This window comes from Erpetoichthys calabaricus, chromosome 13 (assembly GCF_900747795.2).
Source record: "Erpetoichthys calabaricus chromosome 13, fErpCal1.3, whole genome shotgun sequence".
NCBI lineage: Eukaryota > Metazoa > Chordata > Cladistia > Polypteriformes > Polypteridae > Erpetoichthys > Erpetoichthys calabaricus.
In genome coordinates, this window is record NC_041406.2 from 52717240 (window position 1) to 52737113 (window position 19874).

At 38.0% G+C, this 19874-nt stretch overlaps 1 protein-coding gene across 1 annotated transcript in view; it reads left to right on the top strand.

The window, feature by feature from the left end:
- The first annotated feature begins 4164 nt into the window (after positions 1-4164).
- LOC114664228 (uncharacterized protein C7orf31) overlaps positions 4165-19874 on the top strand; it is a 67988-nt gene continuing 52278 nt past the window's right edge. The window contains exons 1-4 of the mRNA XM_028818266.2: positions 4165-4356; positions 15734-15913; positions 16228-16299; positions 16839-16868. Of these exons, the coding sequence (XP_028674099.1) occupies positions 4217-4356; positions 15734-15913; positions 16228-16299; positions 16839-16868 (422 nt within the window). The 5' untranslated portion in view covers positions 4165-4216. The remainder of the gene's footprint in view (positions 4357-15733; positions 15914-16227; positions 16300-16838; positions 16869-19874) is intronic.

A 19874-nucleotide genomic window follows, 5' to 3' on the forward strand; every position in this document is an offset into this window, starting at 1 on the left:
ATTTGTTAAATAAATTCATTTTTCAAAAAGGCTCAGTGGTGATTATTTTTTGAGGGTTATTTTTTCCATGAAATTATAAGAACATTTATGTTGCTGGTGAAATAATGGAAAACACATTTTTATAAATAAGTATTATATAGTGGCAGTTCAAATTAATTAAGTTTTCAGTTGTATGTCAATTAAAGTGCACTTTTGCTCTAAACAAACTAGCGTAAAGAATGAAAAGCTACTTTGGTGTAAGCAAGATATGTTTAAAAGGTTAAAAATACTGTCAATGCAGATGTACCATACACAGAAAACTACAACCCTGAATGTAAACTTGCTACAATGTTTTTCAGCTACTAATTGTGAAGGATTAAAAAGTTTCAGAAATCTTGAGACAGTGCATTGTATTTTTTTATGTTGTTTGGGCAGTCTGGACCCCATTGCCAAAATGACAAATCTGCAAGGGATGGATAATTGTTGAGTCCTTCCACGGGAATAGTCCCATTTTCATTCTTTCAAGGCTTAAATGGAATCTGCCTAGTCGCTTACTGTGGCTGTGGTGGGTGTATGTCTCTGTCAACTGACTCTCTCTCTTCCACTCTGCTTATACATATGAAACTTTGGTTTACATGTCCATTATTGTCCAGTGTACAGAATAAAGTGAAAAATTTACTTGATATGTTACCACTATCCAGCACTATAAAGTATAACACAGCTATTTGTAACTCACCAAATATGCAACATTCTGTTCTCTCTCTAGCTAAACTCTTTGTCTCAAATGCAAAATGCAAGGTGCATGATTGATGTACTTCTGATCTATGCCTGGTCACCAATGGAGACTGAATGACTTTGTAAGGAAGTGTGAAGATGTGTGTTTATATTAGCAGCAGTTCTGACAGTTTATGAGGTGTTCACATTTTTTAAATAGGGTTTATTATAAAAATGCTGTGTATCCACCCAAGACAAAGATGTTCTGCACATCTCTGGCAGACCTGGTAAAGTAGACCTTTATGGGAATAATCCCCACCGTCCCCATCCACACCCAGTATAAGATATTTATCAGTTCCAAAAAAGAGCAGTTTTCAAGAGTAAGCTCCTTCTATGGTATATTTTCAAGCCCAGAACCATACAGCATTTATTGATCTTATACCTATAGTTCTAAGTCACTATCTCACATCAGCAGTTTTAATTCAATAATTGGACAGCATATTTCAATGATTTCTGAGCATTTTCACAAAAAATTTGGTAGTCTGTGTCAGTCAGAGAGAGTCAAAACAGTTCTAAGTATGAATTCTAACAGAAAGGAAAAAGAAAGATGTCTTGAGAAATTTCTTTTCGTAGTGCTTGTTGTTTAATTGGTAACTTGTTTTTACAGTTATTAATTTTTATCACTATTTTAGTTACATTATCTCAGTTCTAATTTCTAATTTTACTATGGTCACGGCCTTTTCGTTGTTGTTTTCTAATGGCTGTGGCCACATTGTTGATAGCAGTGGCACATGTTGATGATCACATAGTTCAATGTTGTTGTCAGAAAGTCCTTTGTCAGGTTAAATGGCGACCTCTAATGGCAGAATAATTAGAAACACTTGTAGAACTTTTTTTACATATTACCGGGTGAAAGTTCAGGCTTCATACTTCATTCTTTCCTATGTATTCTTGCTGCACATTGTGAGAATAGTTTGTCCTTTTCTCATATCACTTGAGACATTAATGCTGTGCGTCCTTGTGGAAAAGTAAGTCTATTATAGATAATTTGATAAAAAGAGGTTCAAATGTTTGTTAAACTTACACGTGCAGAGTATTTAAAATATGTACTTGTATGTAACGTTGTGAATTACTGTATGTATTTCATTTTGTTTACAGACCACAGCAACAGAAATTAAAGTACTTTCTGAGTTCAGATTGTGTTTGAAGTTATTCCTTACTTCGATATTTGAAAAGGGGAGTTTAAAACAACAAAGTTGTGCAACTGTGGAGTTAATAGTGGCACCTCCCGTGGCCAGACATCTGATTGTGTCTACAGTACTATCATTTGGACTTTATCTCACCCGTATATTTTACACCAGCCTGTCGTACCAAGGCCAGTCCTCACTTATAGTTGTCATTACGCAAAGCCTATTTAAGATGGTGGCATATATCATCCATTGCCTGTGCTTTTGAATTTCTACACAATTAAATCCGTGAATCTTGTTAATGTTTTGTTCAAGAAAGCCATTTTAGTTTTGTTAGGACCTCTTCCCACATGTTTTTCTTTTGAACTTTTGAATCACATTTTTGTTTTGGTAATTTGGCATCATTAGTTTAGACTTTTGAACGGTGCTCTGTTTAACAACTACTCACCTGACTTTCCCCTTAAAGGTTGTTTATCTCCTTAGTTATACCTTTTTCCCACATAGGCAAGCCTATTTTCACCTTGACAATATATACAAGGATTAATTCTTTTAACCTTTGTTTCCTCTTTATAAGAATCACACACAATTCTATAAAACTCATCACTCTCATAATAAGACAGGGCCAAAATCAAGCCTGCCTTAGAAGCCTGCGAATGGATTGATTAGACAGTTTAACAACAGCTAGTCCTATTGTCAACTCATGATCAATAGAGTGGACAGATACTGTATTCTTCTGTGAATTGCCTAACGTCCTGTCACATCACTTTTTATATCTTTCTTTCATCTCACAGTGAAGGGTGTAATTAAAGTCATAATGTCAGAACAAGTTGAGCAACTACAGTATAGTTGTCTCACATGAATATAATACTTCAAAGCATTCATTAGCTTGCTTTTTCTTTCTTAAGCTGGAGAAACAAAAGGCAGTTGCATCACAAACAAAATTCACCACCCTGAGTTATGAATACAGTTCTAAAAGAACAGCCTAGTGATGACCATTTCACCTACCAAAAAAAAATGGGTAATTATACATTTTTATATATCAGTTATATGTATATATTGTGGTGGACTGGCACGCTGTCCATGGTTTGCTGTTACCTTATGTCCTGTGCTAACTGGAATGGACTCCAGCAGCCCCAGTGACCCTGGTCCGTATTAGGTGGGTTAGAAAATGGCATGACATGACACATCATACACCTTGAATTTCATACCTCAGTTCTTTTCTGAATCTACATTTTCAAATACAGGGACAGGAGGTCCAAACAGCATCAGGCACATGAAAGGAGCTTTCTGTAAATTGCAGGCTTCTGCACACCCATACAGAGTCATGCCAGGCTTTTCGAATGTGGGAGGAAACTGTAATATCCAGAGAAAACCAATTTATACTGCTTTCAAACATCATTAATCACATTTAGGAGATGACAGTCTGTTCTAGCATCACTGGGTGATAGTCTAACATAAGGCCCATTCTCACACACACACGCACACACGCAAACACACACACGCACACACACATACACATGCATACAGACTCATGGTCATTTAGGACTAATTTGGAATCTCTAAACAGACATTGACCAGCCTGACTTTCTTCACACACTCTACAGACATGTGTTAAGATAATTGCCATACCTTTATTAGCCATTATTGTTGAATATTCCCTGGGATGGTTTGGGTTTTGCCTTGTGACTCATGTTACCTTTTTCTGATCTGTTTATTTTCTTCAAAGTGGCAGCAATGAGAAATCAGACCACCTTTGGGCATAAATTAAACATCAGGCACAAGGCCATCCATGGATTAGATGCCAGACTGTCATAACACACTTGCACACACCCCGAAACTGAATTAAGTCAGTATTACCAATCAACCTGAAAGTCATATCCTTGAAGGTGTGAGACAAAAACCTGTAAACAACACACATAAACACAAGGAAAGCATGCAAATTCCACACACATAGTGTCTGGGCTCAGAGCTGAATTTGTGTTCCTGGAGTTGTGTGGCAGATGCACTAACCACAGTACTGCCCTCATGCTAAACAGAGCATTGAGGCAGCCAGTTTGAGTTTATGTATATTCTTAATGGTGTCCTTTTTGAAATAGAGATAGCCCTGTTGTTGAACATCCTGGCTGTTAATGACTAATGCCAAAACTCTTCCTTCTCATGTATAGTTAGACTTTGGTATCCAATCACCTAAGAAAAAGGGGCCGGTCTGCTCACTGTATCCATGCCGGGTGTGGTGTTATATAAGATAGCCACAGGAGGAAATGTGACTCCAAGCTTACTGCACTCCACTCTTTACCTGCCATAGGATTCACTGAGCAGATTACAGTGCTGACAACATGGCCAGTGCGGTCACACATGACCTATCACATTACTACAGGACAATCGAGGGCTCTGGACATCTGTCGAAAACATTTGAGTCCAGTGAAGTGCTGACCCCCCTGCAGACACCCCAGCGCCACACAGTTTCTCAAGAAAGGTAAGGACAAAGCCAGTTGGCAAATTAATATTTTTTTTTTGTTATTCTGCATGTTTGTTACTTAAGAAAAAAATCTGCTTTGTTCTCATTTAAACATTTCAAGTACAGTACACCTACAAAACTGGATAGCAGTAAGGCAGGAGATTAAATAGATTTAAAATGTCTAACAATAAGGACTAGGGCTGTAAATGAAGGGAGAGTATGTTGTGGGTATATAAAATTAAACCCTTTTGTTTTTGTACATTACATTCTCAAAACTGCTAAATCCAATTCAGGGCTGCAGTGGATGGCAGGCCTTGGCTGGTTTCAATGGGTGCTAGGCATGAACCAGATGCCACCAAGTGGGTCCCATACTGGCCAAAATATGTGCAGGTTTTGCTCACTCCTAGCACACTTGTTCTAACCCATATGAGCCAGATATGATCCTTGGGTGTACAATTTAATGGGTCCAATATGGGACACATTTAAATAGATAGATAGATAGATAGATAGATAGATAGATAGATAGATAGATAGATAGATAGATAGATAGATAGATAGATAGATACTTTATTAATCCCAAGGGGAAATTCACACATGCATTTGGTACCCATGTGAGCTTGCTACCTGGGGTTGGATGAAGCATCAGTGCATTACCACTGATTTTACAAGGAAAAACCAAATCCACATCTGATTGGCAGGTATATGGTTTTTTTTTGAAGGACCAATATCCCCCAACATCAAATATAATTGGTCAGCTTTTATACCATCTGATGGAATGACATTCGGGAAGAAAAGTAAACCAGGAAAAAAAATGTTTTTGTAGGCTGGGGCTGTGAATATCACCTTAATCCCCTGATATGGACACATTCATGGAGTGCCTCGCTTGTGTTCTTTACATGGCCTGTTAGTCAGAGTCTTAAAACAATTCATAAGGAAGCACTGAAGAAAAGGAGCTCAGATACCAGTAAAGCACTGTCTACACTTTTTTTGAGAAACGTTGTTCAGGAAACCTTTCGCATGTTACAGTTTTGTTTTTTTTTTCCTGACTGCAATCTGGTCAGATTAATTACTAAAATGTAGATCTCAGATTGCCTTTAGTTCTTATCTACATTGCAGTGCTGCATTATAATCTATTATCAATCCTGACAGAGTGTGAAACAGAAGAGATCCACATTTTTCATTTAGTTGCATTATATTTTGTGATGAAGTGACCCAGCAACTTCACTCTTGTCCAGCAGGCAGCTAGTTGCAGAGAAATAATTCCTGCTGGCAAATACTCATGTTCACACAAAGCACCCGGGGTGGGTCTCAACCTGCAAGCCTGCACTGACCAGCCCAGCCCTTTAGTCATTGCAGTCCTAAAGGCAATAAGAGCCATTGTGGGCCTAACAAAACAGGCCTTCAGCACAATTGAAATGAATGGAGTAAAGGACCCAGTTTGTCAACTGCAGAAGAAAAAGTAATAATTATACAGCATATGACACTGAATTTGATTTAACATGGTGTCAGAATGTTATGCTATGTTATGTTGGATCTATAGTGTAACAATAGGGGGATGAATACATACTAAAGAGGTCATGCCATTTTCTTACCTGCTTAATCTAAACCGGGGTCAGAGGAGCCTATCCCAGCTGGCATAGGGCTCAGGGCAGGAACAAACCCAAGACAGGGTGCCAGTCTACTGCAGGGCAAACATACACACACATTAAATACACACTAGGGCCAATTCAGCATTGCCAATTGACCTAACATACATTTCTTAGGACAGTGATAGTAAACCAGAGCACCCGGAGGATATTCATGCAGACAATGGGAAAACATGTAAACTCCACACTGTGAGGACCCAGGATATCAATCTAGGTCTTCTTACTGAGAGGTACCAGCGCTACCACTGTGCCACCCAACAACAAATTAAATGTAAACACACATGAGAGGAATAAGTACAAAGATAAAGATTTCTCAATAGCTTTTAAAATAATCCAGCCCCACATTTTAGTTGACAAACAGATTGATAAATTCAGTTTGGACCCTAACTTGGTGGGGTGTATTCTGGACGTCTTAACAAACAGAATTCAAAGAGTGAATGTTAATGGCTGTCTTTGTGATAGTCTTAATTCATCCATGAGATCACCTCAAGGTTGCTGTCTGTTGCTTCTTCTGTTCATCTTAAGGAGTTCACACAAGGACAGACGTATTCTGTAATCTTTATGTATAATACGCTATTATGGACCTGAAATTTGGTACACATATGCTACGTGACGTCTACTATCCGCTTTCGGGGTGATGATTGACCTCCAAGGTTATTCCTCTTTTTATTTTTGTTTTATTTTATTGTGGAATCAACTCTCGGCAGCCGCTAGCAGGGCAGCCGTGCGGCGCATGCGTACGGGCGTTCTCATCCCTACCACCTTCGCCGTCACTTTCCTACCTCTTCATATCTTAAATCATTCTTGAGGCAGATTGAAGACTTAAGTGCTATCTTAAGTGAAAAATTAAAGAAAACATACTATGTAATTGCAATACAAACACTGACTTAATCAGTTATAACGCGAAAAGATGCTGACGAAAGAAGAGAAGAGAAGAAGCGGGCCTCTAGGGTGGAGAAAAGAAGAGCTGCTCAGGAAGCAGCAAGCGCATCAACCTCTGAGCAAATGAATACTAAACGTACAGAGAAAGAAAGAGGATGAAAACTAGGAACGCTCAAGTCAAGTGTATTCACTGCATGCATCATGCAGTGCACTTTTACTGGTTTGCTTATAATACATGAAAAGGAGGACAGCCATGGACCTGTTGTTGATGAGTCTGTTCAATGGTATAATCATTCTTTTTTACAGCGAAATGGAATTCAGGCTAAATGTCCATCATAGCACATAGCATAATAAGAAGAGTACAGAGAAGGAAACTGAGGATGACTTCCACATCACACCATGTGCTGAGCTGTCCCCCACACCCGGTCTTTCACTGCTCTCCATGGCAGCAGGTCAAGTCAACCACCATCTAAGCATTCCCTTCATCTCTACACACATATTTGCATACGGTCACCTAGAGTAACAAGAATGCTTTTGACTGATTGAGCCACAAATCTTTGTCCACCTATGGGTGTCAAACATAAATGAAGGCTTTTGCTTAGCAACTAATCAATGAAGGCTGAATTATGTGAGTGCATGTGAAACTAAGGACAGCAAATGGACTATTTATTAGCACCCTGCCAACAGATAATAGTTGGTAGGTTTGTAATTGTACTAAAGTAAAATGTTACCATCCTCTCTTTTCTTTATAATATAAGTGGGGGTGCTATTGTGAGTAAAGAGACAATTACCAAATCTGTGGTGTATACTAATCGTGTCAGGTAAATCTTATTAGTAAGCGGCTTTTCTCTTTTCTTATTTCTTTTGTCGGCTAAGGGCAGCTTTTCCATGCAGAACAAATGAACAAAGTCTGCGTGCAAGTGGTAGCCGTGTGCTTGTTGTGACAAGTTTAGTTTTTATTTATTCAACAAGTTATGGAGTGGGATCAGAGTGAAGGAATGTTTGCTGTAGTTTATCTGTCGCAGCTTAGTAACGTGTAGACAGAAAGCTTTATGAGGCATTCATTAGCAGAGCAGTGGCTCAACTTACTGAAGGTGACACTGTGATTAGCTGCCATATGAGCTCTGAGGTAATGAGGCCAATGCAGCTCTTAATCACTTTTCCACAAGGACAGACACCCGAAACGCATAGTCGAGAAGCCATCAGTTCCAGACCCTGAGAGCTATGCATACGCTACACTTAGACTGATTAGGATGGTCAGGAGGTCGGCTTCATCAAGACATTTAGCAGCACCACACCCTCAGAATGGCACTTTATACAACATCCATTTCTATTCAGGATTGATTTGCGATCTCAGGAGTTTATCCATTTTATTTAACCTTTATGAGATTTATTTACTTAATACAATGCTTTTGTTAGAGGCATTTAAATGCAGATTTTCCTGTTCTTTGCAAATTCTAAGCCATTCTATTTCAATATCGATTTCTGTAAACCTGCCTTTCTGGAAATGGGTACTAAGTTTTGGACAGGTCAGTGTAAAATTAAAAAAAACAAATGACTATTAATTGAAATACAGTGAAAGATTTAGAGAAGAAATGAATATACACCTCTTTAAATGACCTACAATTGATGAATAAAAAGTGGAAACACCTAACAGTATATTAATATAGAGGGCCTAATAAGGATTAGGGGCACCATATTCCAGCTTGGTGTTTGATCAGTCAGATCCTGAACTGTGTGATGGAATATTACACCATTTTTCAAGAAGAAAATCCTTCATTTCTTTGAGGGATAAAGGAGGTGGAAATCACTTCGGCATTGAGGTTCAGTGCTGTTTTACACAGTGTCCAATGACTGGAGAGACCATAAAGCATTGGGTTCATCCTGGTGTTTATGAATCTACTCCTGATTAGTTTAGCACTGTGTATGGGGGCCTTGTCACCCTGCGATAGAAGAACATCATGAGAGGACGGTATTTGTACCATAGGGTGTACGTTGTTCTGTTAAATAGCCTCATATTTCTAGTCCAATGATCATCAGATCTAATGACTCCCATAAGGTGGCTTCCTTACCGTAGATCCTCCCCCATGTTGAACAGTTAGCAACAAGTATTATGTGATGAAGTGATCATTTCACTTTTTTCATAAACATAAACCAATCAAGGTATAGGAAATGGTATGAATGATGACTCCTCAGACTATATTATTTTTTTTTCTTTGCACAGGTGTCCACATATTGTGCTCCTTAAACCAGCTTATACATCTTTGTGCAGTGGGCTTTGGGTGCATTGGAAACCCATACATTTAATCTTTTGTGAAAATTGGGACATAAAGTTTTTGTTTAGACTGGGTTATAGAGGTGCTGGTTCAACCCTGTGGTGATTTTTGAGGAATTTAAACACTAAAAACGTGTCAGTGAGCTACATCTTGCAACCTTCTCTTTGTTGAGGCAAAAAATGATAAAAAAAAAATAATAGAGTTATTGTGCACCAAATGTAAAAATCAATATAATGTTGTGTTCTGCAAATACTGCTTTTAAAAGGTACAATGGTCTAACAAAAATGCCAACTTTTAGTGAGGTTGTCTCAGTTTTTAATTTTTTCTAGATATTTATACATATAAAATATAAACTTTATAAGCCTATATTGTAAGTTGACCATTCTAGAAATACCTACAAAGTTTTGTAGAAATAGATGTAACGGTTTTAGTTTCATTGATTTTATATATCAGTGGGGAGAGGGAGCGTTGTCGCTAACTATATCATCTCTGCTTCTCTCCGCATTACTGGAAAAACGGCCATTGAGGACAATTGAGACTTGTCCGCAATGATTCAGAAAATGATTCCAGTACAGACAGCCCTGGAAAAAGCAACATCTTTTCAACACCTTCTGCATGACGCTCGTCTCTTAAAGGGACTTTCTTGATAACAGCCACTGTATCAGAGAAGTCACATAGGCTACCCAAGCAGTTATTGTGCCTGTTTTCTGTTGTTATGCCCCCAATCACTTATTTAAAGTTCTATTTTTGAACTTTCATTAAACGGGGTGGCCCAGTTGGTCACTGCTCATTTGCCCATTGACAATTATAACAGAAAACAGTTGGAGGCAGAAAAATAGCGGATAACCACACTGCATACTGAAAAAAAACATGTTGAAAACAAAAGACACATCTTTACAGAACGGAGTTCAAAAATTGAACTGGTTAACAATAATTTTCTCGGGTAAATATATATTGCACAAGCAGGAAGAGGTGGAGTTTCGGGAGGCCGGAAGAGGAAGTGATGTTTGTAGAGGTGGGTTCTGGATCAGATAGGATGTCATTGTATGGTGCTGAAAGTGATGTCATTAGAGGGAGGGACAGAGATGGTGCTACTGGGAGGTACGGTCTTCAGTTGATCTGCCCAGGGACAAAAGGAGAGAGTATTAGAAGGCAGAGCCAACCCCTGGTCTGGCTGAGAAATGACACTATTTGAGCCTGTATACCGTCTCCTATGTGCATGTGTGTGTGACACAATATATATATTGATTAGGCTGAGTTAACATGAAGGACATGGAGGTATGCTGGCAAGAGCAATGTATGCCATCAAAGCATTGTGAAGAAAAGGGCAACACTCTTCTTCTTCTTTCTGATGCTCTAGAGAACAAAATTCCTTCCAAGTTGACTGACTGAGTCAGGAGATGAGTAGGACGTGGGCTCAGACCAAGGGAGGACAAGGGTCCACAAACAGTGATGAAAGTGCTTTATGATAGGTTAGTAAGTGAGCCATTCTACCTGTCTGGTATAAACCTGAACCTGTTAATTTCATGATGGCACATGATGGGGCCATTTTCAAAAGATTAATGACTTTAAACTGCTCCAGTATAAGTGAGTCTAGAAGTGTTACTGTTGGGTTTCTTCAGGTTTCCCCCTCATAGAGAAATCAGCTCAGTAAATATGCTCACTATTTTCCATTCACCCAAACAACAAATAGGAAGAGCTGCATGTAAATGGCAAAATGAAACAGGGACTCTAAAGGAACACAATATGAAAATTAATGTGTTCAATACTTATAAATAAAGAAAAAATACTCCACATGTTGGCATGAATGCCAATATCACAAAATCAAATCATAATACATTTTAAATTTCTACTGCAAATAAAAGACACAAGGGGATACCTTTAATATTCTCAGCATATTTTTCATTAATGAAGGTGCACAAATTCCAATTATTCAAATGATAAATTGACTACATTTTGCATGTTATATTTATTCGCTTAGCAGATGCTTTTAACCAAGAGATCAACATAACTGAGTAAACTTCATTCTGAGGGACTTTTTGGGAACAAATGCTACTGGACAAGGTTACAAAATTAACCATCACAAATGACGAGCTCAGAGCAAAACAAACTAGTTACAATTCATAGGTTATAAAACACAACAGCTAGACAGAAATTCACTAAACAAGAGCATCCTCAAACTCTGTTTAAACACAGAATTTCAAACTGAGATGGGCAGGTCATTCCTCCAGTTAGGACCTAAACAAGAAAAAAATCTGGATTGAGATTTGAAGCCATGCAGGACTGCACCAAAGTACAGCATTTGTTCTATTGACTAATACTGATACTGTTGATACCACTGGCTACATCAACAGTCATGCTGATTGGTAAAATTCATCAAATCGTTTTTCACCAGTGACCTTGCTTTGCGCGGCCAGCATGACAGCAAAGAGCTGTTGCAGCCAATGTTGGTTGAAACAGCCCAACTGAGTATATAACACTGATCCTGATAGTGGACTAGACATGATTTAAAAAATTGTGAAAACATTTAAACACAAAACACACACAGAGAAGCAAACTGGAAATGTGCTAGTGATGTATTCGTGACTTAAAGGTCCTTTAAATGACTTTTTGTATGTACTTGTAATGAGAAGACAAGCAAAATGACACCTTTTATTAGTTAACTAAAAGATTACAATATGGAATCTTTCAAGGCAACTCAGGCCCCTTCTTCAGGCGTGTGTCCCCAGGGGGTTTGTGTGAATAGCAAGGTAGATGCAATAACAAAGCGCGAGCTGATTTGTGTAGTTCAGTGCATCCTGGGAAATGAAGTTCGACGAAGACACTTCTAGCTCACAGTCCTGTAGCGACAGAAAGGCTGGACAGCACATCTGATACAACAGCACTGTGAGCTGGTGAGAAATACCAGTATGAAAATAAAAGTGACTATACCCTAAAGGGCAACATTTAAAAGTGCCAGTACAGGCTTCAAACACAAGGCAAAACAGGTCATCCACACAGCAGACCAATGTTCTAGCGATCCATGCTGCTTTGTTGAATTGTTCTACCCAGTAGATGGGTGGATTGACTATACCATATGCAGAACTGCATATTTCAGCAGAAATACTTTTGCTATTAAAGAAGGATATGGGTATGGGGTTAAAAATAGATTTTAACCATTTTGTTCTGTTCATGCAGTACACCTTCACACATATGAAACCAGTCAGTCAGTCCACAATCTTCAAGCCAACTTAATCCAGTTTTAATGTCATGGGTGATGTACAGTATTCCCCATTGCTTGCAAAAATAGAAAGGGTGATCTAGCACTGCATGAGGAAGGCTGTATAAAGTTCATTTATGGGTTTGTATGCACCCCCGTAAAATGTTTGTGGATGAATGGTAGTTTGATAATGTCTGCATTATACAGTAGGTATATTTCAGACATTTTTGAACCACACAATACAAAAAGGTATGGAGCTTCTGTAGAACACATGGAAAGCCCAGTCAAATCATTCTGACCTGCTTAGTTCTCTCCAGTTTTCTATTTCCTTAACTGTCTTTTACTTTATACCCCTGCTTCCTAGAAGTGAATTCATCCATCCATCCAACCTTTATTCATAAGGCAAGTTATTTTTGCATAGCATTCTTCAGTTGGTGCTGGCTCAGGCACTATAACACATTTACAGCAAAAATATGTATTTAGACATTTTACAAAGTGCATCTCTATACATAAGTAGTAATTATAACACCTGATTAATAGATTTCAGGGTTACAGTAACATTTGGTTTAAGTCAGAAACCACCCTTGGACAGGGCATATTAACACTGGGTCAAATTTGTCTCTAGTTTATCTCCCGTTTGTGTTTTTGGGTTTCAGGGGAAATCCATAGAGACACTATCAGAACACATAAGCCCCAACTTGAGAGTGACCCGGACAGGGTTGAAATGAGTTTCCTGGAGTTTTGAGTTGGTAGCAGTGACCAATGCACCTCCATGCAGTCCCATTGCTGAGCGAAATAATTCAGCTATTGGATTGAACAGCACCTCTTGTTTGGAGTAAATGTAGGTGGTGGTGGTTGGTACTTTGGCTTAATAATAAAAGACACAGAGTGTGCATTACAAAGTTGACAGTTCAGCCTTATTGTGGCCCAGTTGTCTCCATCTGTTCTGATTATAAAAAAATATATAAAAATGATTTCAACTTATACATGCTGTGCAGTTCTAAATCGCTTTGGGATGGCCCTCATAATAGAAAGACTCAAGGTACAGTGAATGCTGCTCCATCACTGGGTACACTCGCTCACATTCCCTGACCAGGTCAGTTTTTGCAGTGCTTTCCAAGTTCTGTCAGAAGGTTCTCTGTGGCTGCAGGTTTGAATCCCAACCAGTTTCACAATCACTGTGGTCATTTTTTCTTTGTTTCATCTCATTGTTTAGTTTGGTCATCTTTCACTTGACTTCTTTTATTCTTCATTCACAAAAGCACAGCAATGTGAAGTTTATATTCATAATACATTTTGAAATACTTAGCTCTCTTTTGTCATTTTTCTATTAATTCTGTTTTTCTGCTCTTTTTCCTAATTTTGTCCTAATAATGACAATTAGGAACAAACAGAGCAGACATGGGGGTAAACAACACAGACTGCTGAAATGCTGCAGCTCCTTCAGAGTCACATTTACTAGCATGGATGTGGTGCAGAGCTACAGGTACAGGGAGTTCATATAAACAGCAAACCGGGCTGGTCTAACAACACCGTGAGGCTGTACCAGAACAGCCAGAGCACACTGTACTTCCTAAGAGACTCTGGAAATGTTCTACCAGTCTGTAGTAGCCAATGTATTGTTCTATGCTGTGGTCTCCTAGGAAAGAAACTTGAGCTCAAAGGATGCACAACGCCTGAATAAACTGATCAGGAAAGCCTCTTCCATCACAGGGCTAATCCTGGACATAATGAAAGCTGACATGGAAAAGAAGATGGATACCATCATGAAAAATCCCCACCATCCCCTCCAAGACACACTTTTAATCACAGGCTTATTCCACCACAGTATGCTAAGAAGCACCTCTGGGGATCTTCTCTGCCATTCCAAACTAAATGCTTATGCTCTTTAAGTTCATTTTGCAATTCCTGCAAAATATACTTTTATTATGTATTTATTTGATTGATTGTATTATTTGCTCTGTGAATGTGTATCTTTTTTATTTTTCTGCTGCTGTATGCATCTTGATTTCCCCTTAAATAATGACTTAAATAACCAGAACACCTGGAAAAGCAGAATAAAAGTCATAATAATAATAAAAATCTCAGTGATGAGCCAGTAATTTGAACAAAATTGAATTTGCAGCAAAAGTTGCAAAGTTACCATTTTGAACACAAAAAATTTCTTGCCATTGACCCAGGAAGAAAAGTGTTCAGTACAGTATACAAGTAAAAAAACCCAACATTTTCATCTCATGTGCAACCTTATGGCAGTTCTGTGGCAGGAACTACAATTCCCATCAGGCAGTAGGCGTGTGCTGGGGCTGATGGGAGAACGCATTAGCTTCATGAACAAAGTTTAGATAGCACTTACAAAAGTGGAATTTCATCAAAGGCTGCTGCTACAGTGTTTTCTTTTCATCTAATTATGACCAGATATTTTGTCTAGGAAGAGTCTTTTTGTCTCATCATAGATTTGCTTATCCATATTTAATTTCCATTTGTACACTTAAATTTCTCAGAAGCGTATGATGTTGCCAGACCCTTAAAGAGGATTATGTACTTTTCTTAGCACCCCTAAGAAATAAGCTTTGAAAATTACAAAAAAAAACTCTTTTTAGTGAGTTTTGTGGTTGTGAGATCATATGAGAAATTAATATTAGCATCGTTTTTACGAAACCGTATGTGAAAGGAAACTTGGCTGTTTTGCTAAGAAAAGTCCAACTGCAGACCTGTGCAGATCTGCAATTCAGCAGCTCCATTGGATGCCCAGTTGGGTTGCACTTTGTTTACTTGACTTGAGTCAGATAACCCTCCCATCACCCTAATCTTAATCATAGTGCAACCAGGCATATTGTGTAACATCACTGACGTATAATGCAAGCCAACAACCTCCTGAATGGAGCGGAGGTGAGGAGGTCTGCAGCCAGACTCTAATAGTTTTATTCATCATTACCTATTATGTTTTTGTGATTGTCATTACTCACATACCCAACATTGTGAGATTTGGACCATTGGGCAAGGACAGCCACAGCCTGGTGTGTGTTCATCGGAGAGGCAGACAGGAATTTCATTATGCTGTGTACTTTTGACAATAACCCTGTAATGAACTGATGACTACATTTTTTTATGAGAGCATTTATGAAAAGCTTACGCTGTTGTACACCTACGTATCATTAGTAAATGCTAAAGAGCTAAGCCATGATGAAACATAACGAAACTCAATTTGTCGAGCCTTTGCAGACTAAGGTAGAAAGAAAACGACTGAGGATAACTTTATCTGTTTGTTGGTGACATTCAAGTCCATTTTGGTTGTCTGGTTGTCTCTTGTTTTTTTTCTTTCTTTCTCCCATTTGTGTTGAACATTCCATTTTAGATGACTTACTTATTTTTATTTCTTCTTTTTTCTCCAGTTACCAGAGATATTGGGAAAATGCTTCTAAAGTGCCCCGGTGCCCATGGGGCAGAGACCGTGACTATGGTGGCATTGGGCCCATTGCATTACCAGAACACCATCGGCCAAAAGAGGAACCACCTCCTGCAGTGATGAAAGGACATCGACATTTTGGCTTTGGGGGGAATCCGTGGCCAACGTACGTAGGTGACTCACTGCAGTCTCACATAAATAAATATACAAGTGTGAGTGGAAGTGCTAAAGGAATGTTCTGCCTCTTTTTTATGTTTTATTTAAATTAAAACAGCTAAGTAATTATGAGCATCATTAGCACTCTTCCTAGCTATAAAATTAAAGAATTATTGTATATTTGAAGTGCCTTTTATGCACTATATGGTATCCATTCATTGAGAGACAAAAATTGCATTTGATTTTTTAACATATATTGGAAATACAACTATTTTGAACTTGTAATTATCTTTTATTTATTGCATATTATTTTTCATTGTTCAGAAGTGTTCCTATACAGCAATATTATGATCTGACATATCTGAAGAAAAGCAACGTACGTACAAATGATCAGTTGTAAGTTTCTTTTTTGTTTTATTTAATTTTATACTGTTTATCAGACAAATTTGTTGTAATGATTTTTAATATAACATCCCATTAATTAGAATGCATTATGTCTATTATCTTGTAATATTTTAAAAGATCTGCACTTTCATTTGTAAATATGTGCCTTGTTCTTTTATGCTGAAAAGGCCAGCACTTGCAAGTCATTTTGCTTCACTTGCGTATTAAATTGCTCAACTCCGCAATATGTAGATTTTCACTTGTACACTAGATGGCACTAGATCCATAGTTAATATCAATAGTTATCCATTTCCTAATTAAGCCACAAGGTGGCAATAAAGAGTTGAAACTGAAACAGATGACAATAATCATCTGCTCTTGACATTTGTATTCACGTTCCAGATTGTTGTATAATTTATTAGGTTATGAAAACTTTTGATGAACTATAAAGAAAATAAAAATGCATCATAATTGAAAAAATGTATCAAAATTGCTTAAATAGTGTTAAACTAAATCTCTGCTATGTTGTTCTTCTGTATGTTTTCTTTCAGAGTTCCAAAGCCACCAGATGCAGAAATTAGGTATGTTAAGCTTTTTGTACTTTTACATTTTTAACAATAACAGTTAAGTTGTGCATAGGTAGAAGAAATCAAATCTATTAAACAAAGATTTCTAAAACAGAAATGTCAGCTACACTTGGGTCCCACTAGACTGTTATATTAAAGATGTATTTTCAAATATGATTTTTATTGCAATAAAAATGCATTACTGCTGTCTTAATACTTCTGTTTCTTCTATTTTGTATTCATTTATAGTCATTGATAGCTCATACAGTATGATCATTTGATCCTTGTGCAGTCTTTCTTCTTCTTCTTCTTCTTCTTCTTCTTCTTCTTCTTCTTCTTCTTCTTCTTCTTCTTCTCTTCTTCTTCTTCTTCTCTTCTTCTTCTTCTTTCGGCTGCTCCCATTAGTGCAAGCAGGACAACAATGTAAAAGACGGCATGGGCAAAATGCAAGAGGTGACAGCATTTGGAAGTCATATGTCCAAAATACAAAGGATGGCAGTACTATTCCAGTCCTGAAGGACCTCAGTGCTTGCAGGTTTTCACTAAAATCAATCTCTAAATGAGTGTTTGGTTTATTGAGCTCCAGTTTTGATAACATGTGTTTTCTGAGTTTCTGCACTTCAAAGATAGAGTTACTCTGTGACAGCAGAGGTGAATTCCTACTCCAATGTGAACTCTTTGCATGACTTGTCACGTATTTGGATGTGGCTACAGAACCCAACGAATTTAGCAATAGGTTCATAGTTATTGTGTTGTTTTTTTGGTGTACAATTAAAGTAGTCATCTAGCCTACTTGTTTCATAATAAACAGTTTTTCCAAAATCAGATAATGCAGAGTAAAGAAACACACCGGTTCCTGTTAATTAACAGATTACATCAAACAGGAGTCCTTAAACTTATATCCACAAAATAATGCATTTTTAATTACATTTGGAGGAAGCAAAAAAACAACTGTAGATACATCATATGCCTGGGAGAGCCTGCAAAAGAAGTGACCTTCAATGCTGGTGCAAAGTGATTCTTGGACCAGGTAGTTATCAGCTTGGATAAATGCCTTCCCTTTACTCAGATCTTGTAATACATATTGGTTTGATATAGAATCAGTCTCTATGCTTCTCTAACAGCAGCTGTCTCTAAACCATAGCACACCACGGTCGTATACACCATCAGCTGCCTTGCTTCTCATGCTGCAGCGGTATTCTGTACCTCAGGTCTATGAGCATATTCATTTTTGGACCAATACTCATAATACATCAGACCTCCATCAACTAATAATAATAATAATAGGTTACATTTATTGAGTGCCTTTCACAAACCCATGCTCGTTTTACATACAGAGTAAAAAAAAAAAAAAATTACACAGATGACAAAAGTTCGTAGAAGAGGAAAGTTTTCAGTTGCGATTTAAAAGTGCAGAAACAGGAGCAATCTTGGAGAGACTGAGAAAGAGAGTTCCAGAGTTGAGGTGCTATAGCACTGAAGGACCTGCCTCCCAAGGTGGAGAGTCTGGTGCGTGGGACAGTAAGGAGATTACTGCTCGAGGACCTGAGAGAGCGGCAAGGAGTTTAAGGAGCTAAGAGGGCAAATGGTTAAAGAGCTTGGATTTAATTTTGGGTGGGATATTTAAAGTAAGCTGTTGGACAATAAACCACCTCAGGGTCAGCAAAAGCCACTTGATGGTCATATTTACACTATATTACATTATATTATCTACAGTAAAAGGATGGGAACGTTCATCTTCTCATTATCAGTTTGGATCTCAACACACTAATGAAGCCAGAAAGTGGCAACATGTTACCTGTTGATAAGCACATACAAGTAAGAATTTCACTGTACCTATGGTATGTTTTGCTAGTAACAAACTTAACATTTAAAATGAGAAATATACCTTTAAAATACAGTCAGATCCATAGGTACGGTATTTGGACAATGACACAATTTTGGCTCTGTACAAAACCAGAATGGAGTTGAAGCGAAGTACTCAAGATGGGATTGAAGTATAGACTTTCAGCTTTAATTCAGGGGGATTAACAAAAATATTATATGAGTTGTTTAGAAAAGAAAGACATTTTTATATACTGTATGGTCCCCCTATTTTAGGGATTCAAAAGTATTTGCACAAACTAACATAATCATTAATGTAATGATATGATCATTTTCAATATTTGATTGAAAATCCTTTACAGTCAGTCATCTCCAAGAGCTGACGTTCCACTCTAGTGATACTTTGCCAGGCCTTTACTGCAGCTGTCTTCAGTTGCTGTTTGTTTGTTGGACTTTCTGCCATCAGTTTTGTTTTCAGAAGTGTAATGCATTTCCAATTGGGTTGAAGTCAGTTGATTGACTTGGCCTGTGGAGAATATTCAACTACTTTGCATTGAAAAGCACTTGGTTTGCTTTCGCAGTATGTTCTTGCTCATTGTCCATCTGTATTGTGAAGAGTTGTCCTATCAGTTTTGTAGCATTTGGCTGTCTCTGAGCAGATAGTATAGTCCTATACACTTCAGAATTCATCCTGCTACTTCTGCCACCAGTCATAGTGTCAATAAACACTAGTGACTGATTCCATTCACAGCCATGCATGATCATGCCATAAAACTGCCTACACTATGTTTCACAAATGATGAGGTATTCATTGAATCATGAGTCATTTCTTCTCTTCTCCATACTCTTCTCCTTTCAGTATTCTGGTATATATTGATCTTAGCTTCCTTTGTCCAAAGAAAACTGTTCCAAAACTTCATAGGCAAAGTTTGATCTGTCCTTCCTATGCTTGAGGCTTACCAGTGGTTTACACCTTGTGGGAAACCCTCTGTCTTTACTTTCATGAAGTCTTCTCCTGATTGTAGACTTTGGCTCATATAATATTTTTGTTGTTGTTCTTCTTCTTTTGGCTGCTCCTGTTAGGGGTTAGCGGATCATCATTTTCCTATATCCTCCTGTCCTCTACATCTTGCTCTGTTACACCCATCACCTGCATGTCCTTTCTCACCACATCCCTAAACTTTCTCTTAGGCCTCC